At 37.9% G+C, this 19,793-nt stretch overlaps 1 protein-coding gene across 1 annotated transcript in view; it reads left to right on the top strand.

Moving 5' to 3' along the window:
- LAMA3 (laminin subunit alpha 3) overlaps positions 1-19,793 on the top strand; it is a 157,857-nt gene that overhangs the window by 32,302 nt on the left and 105,762 nt on the right. The window contains exons 9-12 of the mRNA XM_063299956.1: positions 6,289-6,379; positions 16,989-17,126; positions 17,501-17,547; positions 18,577-18,676. Coding sequence (XP_063156026.1) covers positions 6,289-6,379; positions 16,989-17,126; positions 17,501-17,547; positions 18,577-18,676 — 376 coding nt within the window. The remainder of the gene's footprint in view (positions 1-6,288; positions 6,380-16,988; positions 17,127-17,500; positions 17,548-18,576; positions 18,677-19,793) is intronic.

Raw genomic sequence — 19,793 nt, forward strand, 5'->3', positions numbered from 1 at the left:
TGAGTGCCACTGTTCGATAGTTCGAACATTCTTTAGTGTTCCCCTTTTTTGGCATGGGGATATAAGTTGATTTTTTCCAGTCTGATGGCCATTCTTGTGTTTTCCAAATTTGCTGGCATATAGCATGCATTACCTTGACAGCATCATCTTGCAAGATTTTGAACAGTTCAGCTGGGATGCCGTCGTCTCCTGCTGCCTTGTTATTAGCAATGCTTCTTAAGGCCCATTCAACCTCACTCTTCAGGATGTCTAGCTCACTGGCCACACCGTCAAAGCTATCCCCGGTATTGTTATCCTTCCTATACAGGTCTTCTGTATATTCTTGCCACCTTTTCTTGATCTCTTCTTCTTCTGTTAGGCCCTTGCCATCTTTGTTTTTGATCATGCCCATTTTTGCCTGGAATTTACCTACGATGTTTCTAATTTTCTGGAAGAGGTCTCTTGTCCTTCCTATTCTATTGTCTTCTTCCACTTCCACGCATTGCTTGTTTAATAATAATTCCTGATCTCTTCTGGCTAACCTCTGGAATTTTGCATTTAATTGGGCATATCTCCTCACTGTTGCCTTTTGCTTTCCTTCTTTCTTGGGCTACTTCTAGTGTCTCAGCAGACAGCCATGTTGCCTTCTTGGTTTTCTCTTTCTTTGGGATGTATTTTGTTGCCGACCCCTGAACAATGTTGCGAACTTCTGTCTATAGTTCTTCTGGGACCCTATCTACTAAGTCCAGTCCCTTAAATCTATTCTTCACCTCCACTGCATATTCCTTAGGAATATTAGTGAGCTCATATCTAGCTGATCTGTGGGTCTTCCCTAATCTCTTTAGTCTGATCCTAAATTGTGCAAGAAGAAGTTCGTGATCTGAACTACAGTCAGCTCCAGGTCTTGTTTTTACCGACTGTACAGATGTCCACCACCTTTGGCTGCAAAGGATGTAGTCAATCTGATTTTGGTGTTGTCCATCTGGTGAAGTCCATGTATAAGGCTGTCTCTTAGGTTGTTGGAAGAGAGTGTTTGTTATGCAGAGTGAGTTGTCTTGGCAAAATTCTATCAGCCTATGTCCTGCTTCATTTTTTTCTCCCAGGCCATGCTTACCTGTCATTCCAGGTGTCATTTGACTGCCCACCTTAGCATTCCAGTCTCCCGTGATGAAAATAACATCTCTTTTAGGTGTGTTGTCCAGTAGGTGCTGCAGATCCTCATAGAACTGCTCTACTTCAGCTTCTTCAGCATCTGCGGTTGGGGCGTATATTTGGATCACTGTGATGTTAGATGGCTTGCCCTGAATTCGAATTGAGATCATTCTATCATTTTTTGGATTGTATCCAGCACTGCTTTAGCCACTTTACTATTAATCATGAAGGCTACTCCATTTCTTCTGTGGTCCTCTTGTCCACAGTAGTAGATCTGGTGGTCATCTGATGTGAAGTGGCCCATTCCAGTCCATTTCAGTTCACTGACGCCCAAAATGTCTATCTTTAATCCTGACATCTCACCAATAACCACATCCGATTTGCCCTGGCTCATAGATCTTACACTCCAGGTCCCAATGGTGTGTTGATCCTTAGAACATCGGATTCATCGTTCACCACCAGCACCGTTGGCCGCTAGCCGTCCTTTTGGCTTTGAGCTAGCTGCGTCATCACGTCCGGGGCTAGTTGAACTCATCCTCTGTTCCTCCCCAGTAGCATTTTGACCATCTTCCGACCTGGGGGTCTCATCTTCTGATGGTATACCGACATATCTCTGGTCGTACTGATCCATTTAGTTTTCACGGCAAGAATACTGGGGTGGGTTGCCATTACCTTCCCCAGGGATCGCATTTAGTCTGACCTCTCTGTCATGACCTTCCCGTCTTGGGTGGCCCTTCACAGTTTAGCTCATGGCATCATTGAGGTGCTCAAGCTCCAGCACCATGTCAAGGTAACGATCCTTTGCTGAAGCCAATTCCTTTAGCTTAGAAATATTCTTAAGTCTCCTTACATGCACTGCATGTTTGAGACCTCCACACAGATTTTCAATAATATTTTATTTTAGGATTGTGGAGGTCATTCCAAATCCATGCCTTCTTTCTTATAAGGACTTCATGGTTGATTTGGAAGTTGTTTCAGATTACTGTCTTGCTGAAATATTCAACCTCTTTTCAGCTTCAGTTTCTTCACTACCTATAGGGCATTAGCTTGAAGATAAAGAAGAGCTCTTCTAGAACTGCTTGAAGACTGGAAGTCTTCAAGACCCAGAAGTCACAGATCACAGAGATTGGATATTTCAGTGGGACACTGATCTGTTTTGAAGCTGTTATTTCTGCCAAAGGGTGCCTATCACACAATTCCCTTTTAGAGTAATCAGTATTATGCAGAGGGTGGAAAAGAAGTAAGAAATAATAAGCCAAATAAATTAAAGACATGAGAAAAGAAAAAAAAAAGAAAAGGAAATATAACTAAATCTAGTTTATACCAGCACCATTCACTACAGCTTGTCATACTTTCTATCTTTGCAAACCATCTTTGCTTCCATCATACTGTTCATGTTTTGCCTTTTGCTTTTGAAACTTCTCACCATTCTCTTTTTCAGAATCTCATCAACTCCATTCAGCCACAACTTTCGTAGTCCTTCACTTCTTCCTGGCCTATTTTCTTTTCCTTCATATTTATGTTTTGGAGCCCTCATTCTGTCTCTTTATATGACCAAAGCATTTCACTGTATTTCTTTCTTACTAGCATTCACTTTTGTATCTACATGATATTCATTCATCACCCATTCATTCTTGACCCCATCTCTTCTTGTTTTGCCACATAAATGCCCCATTCACACTGCATTCAACTTATTTTTATGTTCCTCTTTATATACGCAACTTTCATTTCCATATAGCACAGTGGACACCAGCACGCTCACTTATAAACAATATTCTTTTCTAAGAATAGTTTTTAACAATCTGTGATGCCTGGGTATTGCTATTCCTCTGGTGAAAGACCTGTGCAAGTAGTTATGGTACCAGCACCTGTTCTTGAATGGGGAGGTATCCCCTCACCTGGAATCTGGGTGGGGCAGAACAAGAAATCCCCCTTCCCCAGGAATAAGTATTTAAATAAAAGACTCCAGGATTTTTTTTTCCTACAAAGTACAAGTAGTTTAGGTGTGTGTTTAGTAGGGCAAAACACATACTAGACTAACAAAGAATAAATTATTTTTGAGCAACAAAGGATTTTTCTTAGAAAATGGGCTAGCTACTTCAAGTTACATGAGGCTAAGTTCTGTATATCAAAGGTAACAATAATGAACAAACAAAGAAATAAAAGGACAGAGGATGGGAACACAAATGAAGGCAATACCTCTGAACACTAGCAGCACTGAAAAGAAATAAAACATACTTCTCCAATCTGTCTAAAGTTCCCTGCCAAGTATATCCTACTGCTTTTGTTTTCCAAGAACTTTCTGAGCATTGAGCCTGACTTCCCAGTAAAAAAAAAAAATCTGGCTTAAGATCCTTGCTTCCCTTGAAGGCTCCCAAAGGAACAAACACATTCTTCACCGCTGCTCCTGTATCCTATTCAGCTGTCTCATTGGAAAACAGTGGTTGTGTTTATGGAATACGCAAGAATCCTCAATTAGCCAGCAGGCTACTGACTTAAAAATTATCAGGTAACCTGCAAGCCACTTACATCTACTACAGCATGACATCCCCCACTTTATCCATTTGTTCTTGTGTCCTTCGCACTCCCCCCAAACCTTAAGTGCAACATGATTCCCATAAAATATTGACTGTTCTTGTCTTAGGTCACTGCTATCAGGCCAAGGGATGCATATGGTTGTACATAATTCCCTCATACTTTTTTCAATTATAGCTTGCACAAAAATGATCTAATCCAGATATGGTCACAAACTAATCCTTTTTGTTTATGTCACTCTGTCTTTATGTAGCTTTAGATACAGAAGCAAAACCAGTGCACATAAAAATGTGATAGCTGATACACAGAGTAATAACTTTTAACAAAACAAAGATTATTCCCTTGGTTGATAGACTGATAAGGATAAATAAAAGGACAATGGTTCATGTTGTTCTTTAAGATCCTCAGCAGTGGATTCTTAGGGGGTATAAATGTGTTCTCAGAAAATGGGGAATTTCTCCTTCAATTAATATAGTTATATTGGTTGAGTGGAAGGGTAGAAATTAGATTTGAAATTAAAGGAAAGGATTAGAGGAATTCTTGCTTTCCTAGTATCATTCGTATTTCTAAGGAGAGAAACGGTTTTCCCCTTGTAATCTGGGATCCAAGCAAACCTTTCAAAAGCAACCATGTACTTTTGATCTCCTTCCTAAACTGAAAGTACTGCTTGTCAGAGACAAAATTGGATGTAAGTAAAAAACTAATTGTTTTTCAAAAGAAAGAGGAAAACTTTTTCTTTTCCATTTGACATTTCTTTGTGAAGTTTCCTCCTGGCACTTTTGCCCATAAAATAATTTATTGGCTAAGCTTCTTCTCTAAACAGCATCACAGTGGAAAAATAACCAGAATCTTATGAAATACTATCACTTGCAATTGAAGTTGATTGTCCATAATTCATTTGTGCAAATGAAGCTCAATGCTTATCCTAAAATCTGATTATGTCTTTCCCCTCCCAAAAGATGCATATAAATAGCACTTGTCCTATTTATAGTACAGATACACAATTAAAATTGTTTGCAAACAGTTGAAAATTAGGACTTGGTACACAGACAATATGTTTATTTCTATGGATAAAATTAATGATTAATGTGTGTATTGTGATCTAGATGGATTTCCCGGTGTAAATCTTATTTTCCCCATTATTTTTCATGAAATATCTTTGCCCCTGTAGTAAGCTGGTAGCTGCTCAATCCTGATAAATTAATGCACCAAACATATATTCTCTGTTACATTTATTTAAATGAAGTTGTTTAATGGGAGTGGATGCTATGAGTCATAGAACAATAGAGTCTGAAGTTACCTTAGAGGTCATCTAGCCCAACACTCTGTCAGTGCAGGATCCACAAGAACCTTTCTGATAGATTAGTGTCCAACTTCTTCTTGAAGTCCTCTAACAAAGAAGAACTCACAATTTCATATAGTAGACTATTCCATAGGCTGACAGCTTATACAGGTAAAAAATTCCTCCTGGTGCATAGCTTGAGCTTACTTCCTTGTAGTTTTAACCACTGGTTCTGGTCCTGTCCTTTGGGCAGTAGAAAATATGTCCACTTCCTCTTCTGTGTGACAGTCCTTAAGATATCACATTTCCCTTCATATGTCTTTTCAATAGGCTAATCATACCAAGATACTTTAACTGTTCCTCATAGGGCTTGGTTTCCAGACTCCTAACCGTCTCGGTTGTCCTCCTCTGAACTTGAACAATTCGTCACTGTCCTTTTAAAACTTTGATGCCTAGAACTGAATTCATCTTCCATATAAAGTTGAATTTATTATAGTTGATAGTATAATTTTACATGTTTTATGTCAATACTATGTTAGAAATGTGGCGGTGGATGTAAAGATTGAGTCATAGGAGTAATTCATTTTGTGTCAGGAGGACAACAGAGAGAAGTCAGAGTAGAAACAAGAATGAAAAGATCAAGAAGTCAAACCAAGAAACAAATCGAAAGTCAAACACAAAAAGTAAGCCATATATTAGAAAGCACTAGGAAAAGATATAATTGGTCAGAAAAAATTACACCTTAAACTCCTTGCTGGTCCTTTCAGTTGATGCAATTCAGTGGTTAATCTTGGTAATTCCAGTACCTCTGAAGGACCCAGTGCTACATTGCTTAGAGAGATATTCCAAGATGGAGCTCTGGTAGCTTACCATACATGTAGTTGAATCTTGGAAGTTGGCAGTGCAATACCTATAACATCATTAGAAGGCATCCACAAAACATAATACCATAAAAGTAAAAGTGGAAATTCCTCAAAAAATGAGATTTCATATGAAAATTCAGAGATTTGATGATAATGTGGCCATTTTTAATTTTATTTTGCCTTTTAAGTTTTTCTTTAAACCTGTGATATTTTGTACAATCATGTGATTGTACACTGCACCCACTGTTAGAAAAGATTGCTAATCCCTGCTGAACCCTAAATTACTCATTCCTGGCTCAGACTATTCCTGATAGATTAATAGAAATCTCAAGTCACTGTAGTTCTGCTACATCAACCTTTTTTTTAACTGCAGTAACACATTTAAAGTTGCCAAAATTTAATTATTTCTTGTTTAGCTCTTCTTCTGATTGTGTTTTTCTCATGCCAGTTTTTTCCCCTTTATTTTACCCCATGTAGCACAACACAGCTGGTATAAATTGTGAGAAATGTTTGAAGGGGTACTATCGTCCATTTGGTGTTCCAATCACGGCAGTGCACGGATGTATACGTATGTCATTTCTTTTATTCTTTTAATTAGCCCCTTCCCCTCAATATATTAATAGGAAAAACTGATAAAATTATTTTCAATATACTTTAGCATGTGAAGTTAGTCTATTTATACTACATATAGTGCTTTTTATTTTAAATAACATGGGAAAAGTTCTCTGTTAGGATGGCAAATGCCTAGCATGTTGGACAATTGTCAAATAAACCAGAGTACTATTTGGCTGCCTTGGTCTCCCTGATTTTGAGGACATCTCTCATGAGGGCTATGTACCAATTTGGAACCCAATCTCTCAAAAGATGGTGCTGGTTGGTTATGAACCTGAGTCAGTTCCCCCCCCCCCCAGTTCCATTGTTATTTATTTGAAATGTATGGAGTACTTGGGTGGCCCATTTTACATTCTTGCCCCATCCATCCTCTTGATTTTTAGTCTTGAGGTACCTCCCTGCCCCTGCAAACTTCAGTGTCCTTTGATTTAGAATATGTCTCTCCCCACTCCTCTACCATAGTACCATGGTTACAGCTATTGGGGAAAACAATGTTAACATGCTATTCTCTTGGTGTCACAGCTTGTAGAGATTGGAAAAGAAAAGACAGCTTGGTGGCTTTAAAACTGCCTGTCTAACAATTGCTCAGTTTTTTTTTCATATGGCCTGACAAGTACAAAGAACATGAAGTAAACTGATAGAAACATGCTAATAATTTATAGTATTTCTTTTCATTTTGTGTGGAGTGGGTGTGTGAGGCTGACTCAATAAAGATTATGAGATTCTCTGATCGATTATGATGTTCTTGTGCTCTGTTTCAAGGGCAGCAGTAGCTGAGATGATTGCAAGTCAGCTTCTAATTCTTTTGAGAGGTTACAGGAGTGAAACGGGGTGATGTGGAAGTGCTCTCATTTGCTACATTTGGAAAGCTTAACTGTCACTACAAAACAGCATGGCTGTCTGCTTTGGTCTAGACTATTTTTTAATGGTCTAAGACAAAAAAAAGCTAAAATTGATGCATCAGTGGCAACTACTTCTGCAAAGACAGAGTAGCAACTTTTATCCATTTTCTTGAGGCAGCTCAGATTATTGTTTTCTTGATGGGAACTAACTTTGAAAATCATTAGGCAGCTGAATAGGCTTAGAATACAACTGGACTGTTGATCAGCAGAATGGAGTATGACCAGGGCTTACATGATTGATTGATTGATTATGTGCCATCAAGTTGGTGTCATTTCTTAGTGATCGATAGATTTTATCCATGACAATCTATCCTAACCTGGTCGTACAGGTCTTCCAACTCACTGCCACTATATACATCGCCACTGTAACTGAGTCCATCCACTTGCTGCTAGTCATCTTCTTCCCTTTCCTTCCACCTTTTCCAGCATCACAGCCTTCTCCAAAGACCTAGTTATTCTCATAATGTGTCCAAAGTAGGATAATTTGAGCCTGGTCATTTGTGCTGAAAATGAGATTACATTATTTAATGGTCTGCCACTTCATGGGGAGGTGTAGTTCTTCTGAAGAACTTAACAGTTAAGAGCCTGGTTTTAGATCTGTCTTTTAGAAGTCTCAGGGATGCTTCTCTGGATGCCTCCGATTTTTAGAGGCTGGAGAAGTATGCACAAGGAAAATATTCTCAGTTATGAAATTCTGCCTATAGAATGCACTATCCAGTATGGTTCACCTGTATCAAATCTCATGTTCTTTCTGGCATTAAAGAGCATTCCTTATTTACTCAGGCCTTTTAAAAAAAATTCTCACTCTACTGCTGTGGTTCTGCTGCTTTGCCATGTTCCTTGTCTGTGCATTGTATGATTTAAACAATGGTTTACTTTATTTTAACTGTTTTTGGTAAGCTGCCATGGAAGTGGAAAACAAATGCCAAAATAAAAAGGAAACATTGTATCAAGTGCTCCATTGAAAGAGATGTAAAAGTACGGTCAAGCAATTCCATTACAAGAGTCCTTAAAATATAGGAGCTGGTGGGGGTGAATTGTGTTTGAAACCGTGATACAGCATTCAGATCCTTGTATTATCAATAACATTCTAGAATGCAGTTGTAGCCACTTTCCTCCACATGAGACAAAATAAATACATCTCCACTATGAAGTAATACAACCTTTCTCAACTTTTTGACCCTGGAGGAATCCTTGAAATATTTTTCAGGCCTTGGGGAACCCCTGCACATTCAGGCTCAAATATAGGCCAGAAATTACAAAATCATTATATCCGTTTCATGTGTAGGCCTATATATATGTATTAACAGTGTTCTTAAACTAAAAGTAAAGAATGAAACTTACCTCTTTAATGCAAAGTTGCCCAAATTAAAATAATTTTTTAAATAAATCATGATATCCCAGGGAACCCCTAGTGACCTCCCACGGAACCCTAGGTTTCCACAGAACCCTCGTTGAGAAACCCTGAAATATTAATTACTTAAGTTTCTATCATTATAAAATAAGGATATTGATGTTATAAGCTTCACACAGCATTTCAAGATAAAAAGTAGTATCTGCTCCCTAAACAAAGTAGCAAGTACAATAGTTATTCTGTTATTGTAATGGTAAACTTCAGGAAATACATGTATTTGAAGAAAGCTTTTGATGATGTCATTTCATGTAGCCTGCAGGTGTAGCCCTAAATATTCCAATGGCTGTGAAGAAGGATCAGGTCACTGTTATTGTAAGCTGAACTATCAGGGTGAGGCCTGTGATCGGTGTGCCAATGGATATCATAGCTTTCCCTTCTGTTACCGTGAGTATCACAGCATATCCAATGCATCTCTGAACTAAGATCCACTGTTTTATTCAATATTCTCCTACACTCATTTTTATCATAGTACTATCTCTAAGCTATCCCTAAGTCATACTTCCAAATAAGACAAGGAGGTAAATATTTTTATTTTATTGCCATGCAATAGTCTTTTATGAAGTATGAGCTAAAGCTGAACTCCTACAACAAGCATCTGGAGTTATATCTCTGTGACAGATTAATTACCTAGATTGGAAAGCCGGCCACTCTATTTTTAAACATGCTTTCTCTCTGGAAGATTTTGCTCCCCCCTCAGCTCTCATTCTTCCCTTCCCCTGCTTGATGTTCTAATGCTATAATTGTTTTTCAGTCTAGTGCTACTATAGTGTTATGGAATGTGGTCATTACACCTTATATAAGAAAAATGAATTGCTTCAAATTATTGATATAAATATCAAGAAGCAGGTATTTGCTAACATGCAGATATTAGAAGAGCTGAAAGATGGAGATGGGACAAGAGAGGGTCCAAGTTAGAAATATATTAAGTTTGTATTAAAAATAGGTAGAGGGAAGTGATATTCCACTAGATTTACTGACCACATAAAAAATCCAGGGTATCTTTCAATAGCCAGTTACTTCCTTTTTCCTTTTCTTTTTCTCCTTGGAAGAGAAAAAACTCTCATGGGGAGGAAAGAACAAATCAGGGTAAGAGAACAAAGAAGGTGAATATTGAGCAAGAGACTGGATGAGATACAGGGAGAATAAATGGTTAAGGGAAACAATTGAAAGAAGTGGAGGGCAAGATGTTGCAATGAAAGGATGATTCGACCAAGGGGAAGAGAAAGTCAATGAAATAAGTGGGGAGAATGAACCAAGCAGGGACTTGCATGGTGGGGAGAGAAGGTGAGTCCCAAGAAATTATTATAGTGAGGAGAGAGAAGATGTTGAAACAGAGGGGAAGAGTGGTGTAACGGTGACAATAAGAGATTTAAAAAGTTTTAAAAAGACCCTTCTTCTCCCCAAGTTTGTGTTAATATACTGTATATATAGCAATACTTCACAGAGTTTTATGGGAGAGAGAGAGAGAGAGAGAGAGAGAGGTGAGATACCACAAAATCTTCTCCAAAGGCTATGTGTCTCCTGTCACCCACAGTTGCCTGTAGTCATTCCTGACATGCTTGATTGTCTCTTTTTCAGTACCTATTTGTGTTGCCTTTGGTATCATGCCTATTAAACTGTAATAATATACTTTAAACCTGCCTTGAGTGCCTTGATAGACCAATTATAAAGGGGATAGTAAATGACTTTGTTGTCTCTAGTTATTTGTCTAAATGGCTTTTTTTCTTCTTTTGAAAGAAATTCCTATCTCCCCAGCTACAACTCCGAGTCCAGAAGACCCTTCAGTTGGTCACGTTGTTGGCAAGTTTATTTCTTTTGGGGGGGGGGGTTAGCTTATTATTTACTAACAGAGTATCAATCATAGATGCATCATTGATACAGACCTTTTTGGTAATAGCCTTCACACTGTGGAACACACTGCCCCCAAATGTACCGAGGCATGATATGCATATTGAAATAATGTTGTTCCCATCCTTTCTTTATCTAACATTGGCTACCATGCATATGCTGAGCAGAGCAAATGAAAACAAAAATAACTTTTGAAAAGAGTACTTTCAGAATAGGTCAACATTTGTTTTTTTTTACTAAACTCATCTTGGACTGGAGTGGGTGGCTACATTAACTCTACACAATAACAACAAAAACAAGATTTGGCTGTAAGCCCCATCAATTTTGCTGGAAAATGCCTCTCTCTGTTCTAGAGAGCCTTACAAGTTGATCTAGTCATTCTCATAACCTAGACTGGTCAGTTTCACAATCAGTTTGGTAAACTGTCTGCTTGATTTTCCCTGGTTATTTGTTGGCTGTGAAATTTGGACAATATTTCAAGCGAGCAATAGAAAAAGAGCATCAACAAGATGTTACCCACATTCTCCAGGGACAATTCTTTCCCCTGTGTGTCAACTGCATTGTGATAACTGGTGGCAACAATGCCAGCACAGCCCACCTCCACCACGTACTTTCTACAAATTGCTCCTAATCATCTGGGTTTCAGGAAGTCTAAAGAAGTAGATAGGCAGCCAACAAAGTGCCCAGTCACTGTAGAGCTATGATCAACTGTTTCACCTTCTCTTTTTATAGTATCAACAGTAATGTTTATTTTTTTGCATTTTAGGCATAATGGGGGAGAAACTGGGCCACTGAATGCACAAATAGCATTTCAGTTCAAAATTCTAATTAAGTGAACTTTACCAAGGAGGGATAATAATTAAAATAAAAGAAACAGTGAGGTGTCAATTAGGTAAGGGAATTATATACTATTTTAGAAAATTTTACCTAGCTAGAGTTACTTTGGGGTAGTTGATCCAAATCAAATAAAGTTGCTGCAGGGATCCTTCAGTGACTCTTGTGGATGGTCAAAGGTGGATAATTGATAAGAAAGGGCATTTTGCCAGATTTTTTGTTGTTTAATTGCGATGACCTATATTAATAGTCTGCCACCGAGCTGATGGATCAACAGTACTGTATGCAGAGATGGCTCCTGGAGAAGAGCAATTCATTTTAGAGATTATTTTAGAAGATATGCTTTCCAGTCAAATTACCATTGGGAATTGGGCGGTATATAAATTGTGTAAATAAATAAATAATCCCATTTATCTTGAAGTTTGACTGACTTCAAAAAAGGGTTGGACCAATTCATGGAAGTTATAACGATCAATGGCTATTAGCCTTGATGGCAGTGTGACTGTGTCTGAAGGCCATCTGCTAAGAGACTAGTGGGCTTCCTTGTGCCATTGGTTGGCCACTATGAGAACAGACTGCTGGATTAGATGGGGCAGGAGCCCGATCCAGCAGAGCACTGCTTATGTTCTTATGCTCATTTTTATCAAGATCATAACTGAATGATAGAATACAATACTTTCCAGGTGGAAAAAGATTCAACCTCTGCTACTCCAGTTAAAATAATCTGGAAGCAAGTGATGTGAAATGCCCTGGCCTAAGGTTCTGGAGACCCAAACATAGCCAGATGGACAACTAGCCAATCTATGTACTTACATTGGAGTTCATTTTGGGAGGTGCTGGTGGTTGTCTCTTTAGCCAGAACAAGCAGCTCAGAAGGATGGACTTTTCGTGTGAATGTGAAAAGTGTATCATACAGGCATATTTTAAAAACACATATGCAAGTATTGTACATCTACACCAGCAGACACCTGCAGAGGATGTCAACCTTTGCTTGTTAAGAGTTCATCCATCACAGGGCCCCCTGGCATAGGAGATTTGTCTGCTTCTTAGCACAGAAAATCTTTTACTTGGGGCTATTTGACATCTGTTTCTGCACCTGGATTATTACTTGCAATTCCCTTAGCTATTCAGAGCTTTGTCTAGGCAGCACCAACCTCTCCCAAACCTGCAACTTTATTATCAGTCAAGATACTCCTGGCACATGCTGTAGCACTGTTGCGCTCTTCTCTCTTCCGGTATTAGGCAGTCGTTGCAGACCAGGATATTTTGGAACACATTGTCAGTGTAAGTTCTGCTATTCTTCTGGGAAATGCCAAAGTTAACTGCAGGGCGATGTCACCAGGAGACTTTTTTCACTCCAGCTGTGCTTGAAATCCATGGCTATTGTGAACATTTTAATTTTTTTTCTTTTAAATATAGCTTGTCAGTGCTATGGCCCTGGACTGTTCAATAATGATGTTTGTGATTGCAGAACAGGACAGTGCCAAAGCCAGACTGGATTTCAGGGGATTCTCTGTGACAGATGTGCAGTTGGGGGTTTCCATTACCCTTTCTGTCAAAGTCGGTCATGATTTGTTTTTATATTGTAAGCATTTATAAATTGCATTCATCAGGTAAAAAGGCAGGTTATGAAGTTTAAAAATGAAGGCAAGTTAAACAGTTGTTCAACAATCATTGTGGTAAGAAAAAGGAAAAAGGAACCTGAACATATCATGATAACATATTGAGAAGAGAATTTTATTCTAATCCAGAGTTCCCAAACTTTTAAAGTTTGGTACAAAGTTATAGTTTAAAGATTAAGAAAAGATTAAAATGGGAGGCATGTTTACATGTAGAGAAATATCTGTGCTTTGAAAAAGGCTAACAGATCAAAAAGCAAAATAATTACATTCTACCTCCGGAGAGAATCAACCATCCACTAAATCAAGACTCAGAGATGATAGATGTGCAATGCTGATGCTATCAATTGTCTCTGCTGCAAATGCATGTCTCCCAGAAGGGGTGGCAGTGTCTTTATATTAACTTATGGCAGAGAGAAAGATACAGGAATGTTGCAGGAGCACCCCCAGTTTCAAGGGGCCTAGAGGTATTGAAGCACCCAATATGGGAATTTAATTTTTCCAGTTGTACTTCATAACTTCACAAAATGTGCAATATCGATTTGTTTATTATTTAATAGTGTTTCTGCACCACCCAAATCAACAGATTCTGGGTAGTGTATAATATGTGCTACTGTGTGGTTTGGGAATTAACATTTTAACTCCTGTTAATAAGTGCTGAGTGAATAACCATTCCATTTATTAAAAAAAGCTGAGGTATGCATGCTGATTTTAAGCTATTGCAGGAGGAAAGTTAAGCTTTAAATCTATCATCTTAAATGTTATTAAACAGAAATTCAGGCACCTGGCTACCAGCGTGCAATTAAGATGGTTGTAGTGTCCCACAGTCATGTGATCACCATTTTCAACCTTCACTGTCGGCTTCTGACAAGTAAAGTCAATGGGGAAGCTGGCAGGTGGTTGCAAATGGTGATCGCGCGACCGTGGTTCGCTGAGACTGCGTGGGATTCACCTAGTGACGACAACTGGAACTGCCGCAACTGCCATCATAAGTCGGTGCAGTGATGTGACATTATGCTTTATGACCATGTTGCTTAGCTATGGAGTTGCCAGTCCCAGTTACCATTGTTAAGTGATGACTACCCATATTTGAGACCAGGAAAAGAGCTAATTGGGTCAAACAGTTTAAGAACCACTGCTCTAAGGAGAAACTTAGATACTGGAATCAGTAAGATCTTCTGCTCAAGAGTTCTTCTTAAATTTAAATAGTTCATTTCTTGGCTTGAGTAATTAATGAAGTGGATGGGGCACCCACTCAGCCATGTGCATTTATTGTGCAGTCCACTGTCGCTGAATTCAGTACAGCTCACCCTTTGGAAAATGGCTATAGGATTGCAGTTTTAATTTTGGAATACTTGTCCTGAAAAATATTTTGGGGTTCTGTCCTTATTCAACTACCCCTGTGCTAGAAATGTCAACCTTTATAAAGCAGAGTAGAACAAAAGAATACAATATTAAACAGTCATGATTAAACATCATTTTCCTACCAGTTTGGTAGGCAACTGAAGAAATCCACTGCACAGAAGGAGAGGGCACAATGTAACACTGGGGAAAGGGAAAACCCCTCTGTTTAAATCCACATAGACTTTAAATAATTCAGATTTTACAAATGACTTTGCACTAAAGAGCAAATTCCATGCTTTTTTGACATTAGAGTAATTTTACAATGTTCTGATTTGGATCGAGGCTACCATAAATAATCCCTCCATCCCACCAGCAGCTTATATCAGAAAATTTACATACATCTTCCAGTAGATCGTGTTAAAGAATCTTTGAGTGCGGTGATGTAAATTTTCACAACAAGGATTAAATGTACCTGCTGAACATGGTGATCTCAATCCAGATTGGCCCTCCAGATGCTTATGCTAATATATATCAAACCAACCTGAATTTGTTTTTCCACGAATAGTCGTTTATCATGTTTTCTGGGAAGAAGAAACTAAGAAAAAATGTTGAATTGCTTTATTATGTCAATTCTGTTTGTATTATTTTGTTTATTATTTTCAGTTGTTTTGAATGCTTTTTTTTTGGTGGAAGGACAGGATATAAATGGAATGTATAATAATAATGACCCATTTATTTATTTATAACATTTATGCTTTGCCCCAGACAGATCCATCTGTGCCCCCAATTTCCACTTGAAGCCCAATTCAGTGTCTAAGTTGAACAGGAAACTAAATAAATGCTTAAGTATCCAAAGAGGGCACAATAAACAGACCAAGAATCTGTAACAGACAGATATCACAATATAATTATTAATTAATGTATTAATTAATTTAATATGCACCAAGGGAGATCAAGATAGAAGCTCCCATTTGAAACCAAAAATGGTGGAGTATAAAGTGTTTTAGGATAAAACTATTAAAAAAAAAGTGAACGAGCAACCATACATCCGCATCTTATATCTTGAACACCACAAAACACTATATATATGCATAATACTTGGGGGGCAATATGCAGCTGTTCAACTTACATTTTGCTTTTGCTAAGTTTAAAGTGATCAGCATTTTTAAATGTACACTGGACATTAAGCTTTAAGCTAATCACTGACTTTGCAGAAAAGTCATGTTAATCAATAGTTCCTAATTTTGTGATGTCATATAGCAATACCATAAGAACTTTCCTAAATACATTTTATGGGCTTTCAAGGATGGTTAAACACACACATACACACACACACCCTGCATATATTAATACAATAGGATTTGTGGAGAAAAAGGCATAAGAAACTTGTGTCTGGTGTATTGGTACCTTTGGCTCAAATGACAGAGGTAGAAAATAATTGTTTTTTAAAAATTAACATGGGGAAGAAAATATTATTCTTTCATTCATCATATATTTTTACTGAAGGAAACTCACCCACAGAAATTAGGATTTTATTGATTTCTTTGAATTTTGTTTTGGAGAGGCAAATAGGGAATTAAAATTATGATTTAAACAGAATACAATGGTAAATTTGTTTCTTATTGTTCTCATCTAGAATGCAACTGTCTTGCAGTTGGATTTGTGGACAACACCTGTGGCCCTTAGGGCTATTGTCTTTACCATGCAAAGTATGCTTGGTCCAAATGCAGCCAGTTATTTGTGATTATTGAAAAGTGGTGGGTAGTTTCCTGCCATTGTGAATAGAAGACACACTTAAATTGTAGCGCAATCTCTGAAATAAGCTTAGTATAGTGTTGTTTTTAAAAAGAAAAAAATGGAGAGCCTTGGTTGGCCCTACTCACTTTTCATCATCACTCTATCCACTGTGACCCTTCTCTGCCTCCAAATTTTAAAGTTTTTGTGCCTAGAACATGAATCTTTGTAGCTATTGGGTATATCTTTGTGATTCTTTGCAGATGTTGCTTGTTTGTTATGGTGCTTCATTGCTGTTGAACTGTCTCATTTCTTATCTGGAGATAAATGAGAAGGCTCAGAGCCCTCCAAAGCAGCTTAGTATGGATCACATTTGGAATATTTCAAATAGGAAGTGTATTTGACAATTTGCATGTTTTTTCTTCTCTTTTAACTCAACACCCAGTGATTCAGTATTTTAGATGGAGACATTAATATGATAGGAACAGAGCTTTCCTTTCCTTTCCTTCAAGAGCTTACTTGCATAGCTAGGGGCTACAGAGGAATGAGTTAACCAAGTTACCTATCTGTGTTCAAAAGAGAAATATGGAATGCATCATTCCATAAAGAAGTCATAGCTTGCTTGAGCAAGGTTCAAACTGTTGTAAAACATGTATAAAATCATGCTGGAGAAAGGCTTAATCTAATGATTTCTGAACTCTGGCCTCCAGGTGATGGGGGACTAGAAATTATGTAATCTTTAGACAGAAATGCCAGCCACTGGCAAAGATGGGATTTGTAGACCAAAGCACAAGGACCCAGAATTGGGAGACAGCACATCACCCATCATATGGCTCCTTCAGTCTTTCTAAAATTAACACTTTTGTTCAGCTTGTCAGTGTTCAACTTACGGCTCCTACCAGGATGCATGTGATCTGACCACAGGGCAATGTGATTGTCGACCTGGTTTCATAGGCCAGCAGTGTGACAGATGTATCTCAACAACTAACAACTTTCCTCATTGCCAAGGTAATATTTGCAAGGACAGTTCTATTTGTAGAGATATCATACAATCAGCAAACGGTATGGATTTGTCTGAGATCAGGGGACTGGAGATTTTGATCAGCTCAGCTCCCAACAAACCTTGTAATGAAGTTGATTGCTTTTGATGAAGTGCTCAGCATCTTGACTTGAGTGGGCTTTTTGGCCAGCCCTGACTCAGCACATAGAAATGCTCTCTAGATTATAAATAGTTATTCATATTCTGAAAGAAACCTGCTGTGGGAGTAAACAGTGAAGTCACTGTCCAACAAAGGGAAATGCTTTGATCTTGAACTTGCTGTATAAATTTATAAAAGTAAAGTTTTGAGAATAATGCTGCCTTTTTTTAAATTGTTAAAAAGGGGCCATCAATAGATGTGATCCTTCTGGAACCAGAGATTCTTATTCTGTAAGTATTATATTATATAATTAGCATGAAGTGACGGAAGTTAAAAAAAACTCGTTGACCAAAGTAGTGCTGAATATATAGAGAAAGAAACAAATAGCATCATGGTAGCATTTATCTATCTTAATGACAAGTCAGATAAAGATAGAATTTAATTCATCTACAGGTGTCTAGCTCACCTTCAGGTATCTAAATTAGTAGACCCAATGGAAGGAAATTGCAAGGAAGTTGCTTTAATTTCAACATTGGGGAAAAAAAGTTGTTAACCATAAGAGCTGGTTGATAGTGGGAAATGGAATATTCTGTGCAACGGTAGGTTACAGCAGAAGTATTTAAACAGAGGTTGGATTTCTGTCTGTCAGAAATGTCCAGGAGTCCCCAATTTTGTTGAGCTAGTAATCACATTTGGAAGGTTGATAGCATGTTGTGGATTCTCCAGCAAAGTGGCTGGGTAGGATATTTGCCCATTCATAGAATGGCTGCCATGGGAGGCCTAAAGCACAGTTTTATCAGAATGTTGTCATTTCCAACTCCTGCCTGTTCCCTGAATGCTTCTTTTTACCCTACTTACTTTTCTACAAAGAACTGAGCTGCTATTGTGATCATGTTTATTTTCTACGTAAAACAAGAAAAGATTAATAGGACAATGATTGTGACACATTGTGGCATGCTGGTGTTTTAGGTGCCATGTGGAAAACTTTTACCCTTGTTAGAAGAGTTCTATATTGAGCAAGGTTTTTAAAAAAATAATTTCTAAGGTTGTCTCTGTTGTAAGGTTTTCCACATTTTGATATACAGTACTCCTCAGCATTCATTTTGAGTCCAGCAAGTATTACAGTCAGTATAGTCTAATGGCTATGGATTAAGGGTCACTTTGTGCTGGATTCAATTTGCAGCTTGTTTGTTAAATCAGTTCCACACCTGTAAAATAGTTCCCCATCTCAGTTCTCTATTTATATTGATCTACCTCATTAGCTTGTTATGCTCCATAATTTCCTTTAATAACAAATGTCTTTTCCTCTTCATTGTTAGGGCTATTGCCAGTGCCTACAAAATGTAGAAGGCCCAACCTGTAGCATCTGTAAGCCACTTTACTGGAACCTGGCCAGAGACAATCCTTATGGATGTGTAGGTGAGGTTGTAGGGCATGAAAATCAAGCCTATTTCCCCCCTATTACTTTCAACCTAATCCAGATCCTCCAAATCAGCTACTATTTTGTGTTTATCAGCCTTGAGAGAAATAGAATTGAAGTTCCAAGAGATGCTTCTGACAGATGGGAATGTTTGTGAGGCCTTTCAGTGTGTAGCATTAGACATTTACTGAGACTTTGCTTTTCACATATGTTGCAAAACACTTTCTAATGTATTTTGCAAAATGCATAGTTTGCACTATATACAGTAAGTTGCAAATCAATGTGTACTGTATCCCTCCCCCCACAACTAATCGTATCATCTACACAGTAATGTGTTTGCATCAATCTATCCTTCAAAATAGAAATTAGTACTGAACTGACATTATTAATTAATATAATGGTCAACGCTGGAAAAAGAAGTTTGAGTAGGAGAAAGAAAACAATGTTTTCAGGAGAATCATTAGAGAAAAGTGTTGATATTCAGTATGACCAAGAACAAATAAGAGAGAAGGATTATGGTTCAACTGATTTCATCTTTCAGAATCCCAATAAGTATGCAAATTGAAAGGCAGACCTTGGGTTCATCTGCTGTCGTACTTCTCCACTCCCACCACTTTGAAGTTAATTGTTGAAATAGGAAAGGCTATTTTAATTTAATACTTTTATTCAAATATTTTTATTCTGTTTTTATCTTTGGAGATTCTTGTTGGCAGATTGCTAGGAAAGCCTTTGGCCCAGGAGAGATCAGAAAAGTCACACACCAGGCACTTCTATAAAAATAATTTTATTTACAGAAAGCAAACATATTTACAGGCTCTCAGTGAGAGCTGCTTAACTCTCTACATGCCTACACAGAAGGGAAACTGAAACTAAAAACAAGTCCAGGCAAGTTCTTCTCCCCAGGTGCAAAAATTAACATCCGAAAAGAGGACAATTAAATTCAACCTCTTCACCCAAATGATTAGTTACCATAGTAACTTTAATCTGTAGTAGAAAACATATTAACAATTCTTGCTTCCCTATCCTCCATTATTTTTAACACTGTGCCTGACAATGAGGTCTGGAGAACTTAAAACCTTGTATACTCTGTATTGCTGCATCATGACTGGTTGACAT

Source organism: Candoia aspera, chromosome 3 (genome assembly GCF_035149785.1).
Source record: "Candoia aspera isolate rCanAsp1 chromosome 3, rCanAsp1.hap2, whole genome shotgun sequence".
NCBI lineage: Eukaryota > Metazoa > Chordata > Lepidosauria > Squamata > Boidae > Candoia > Candoia aspera.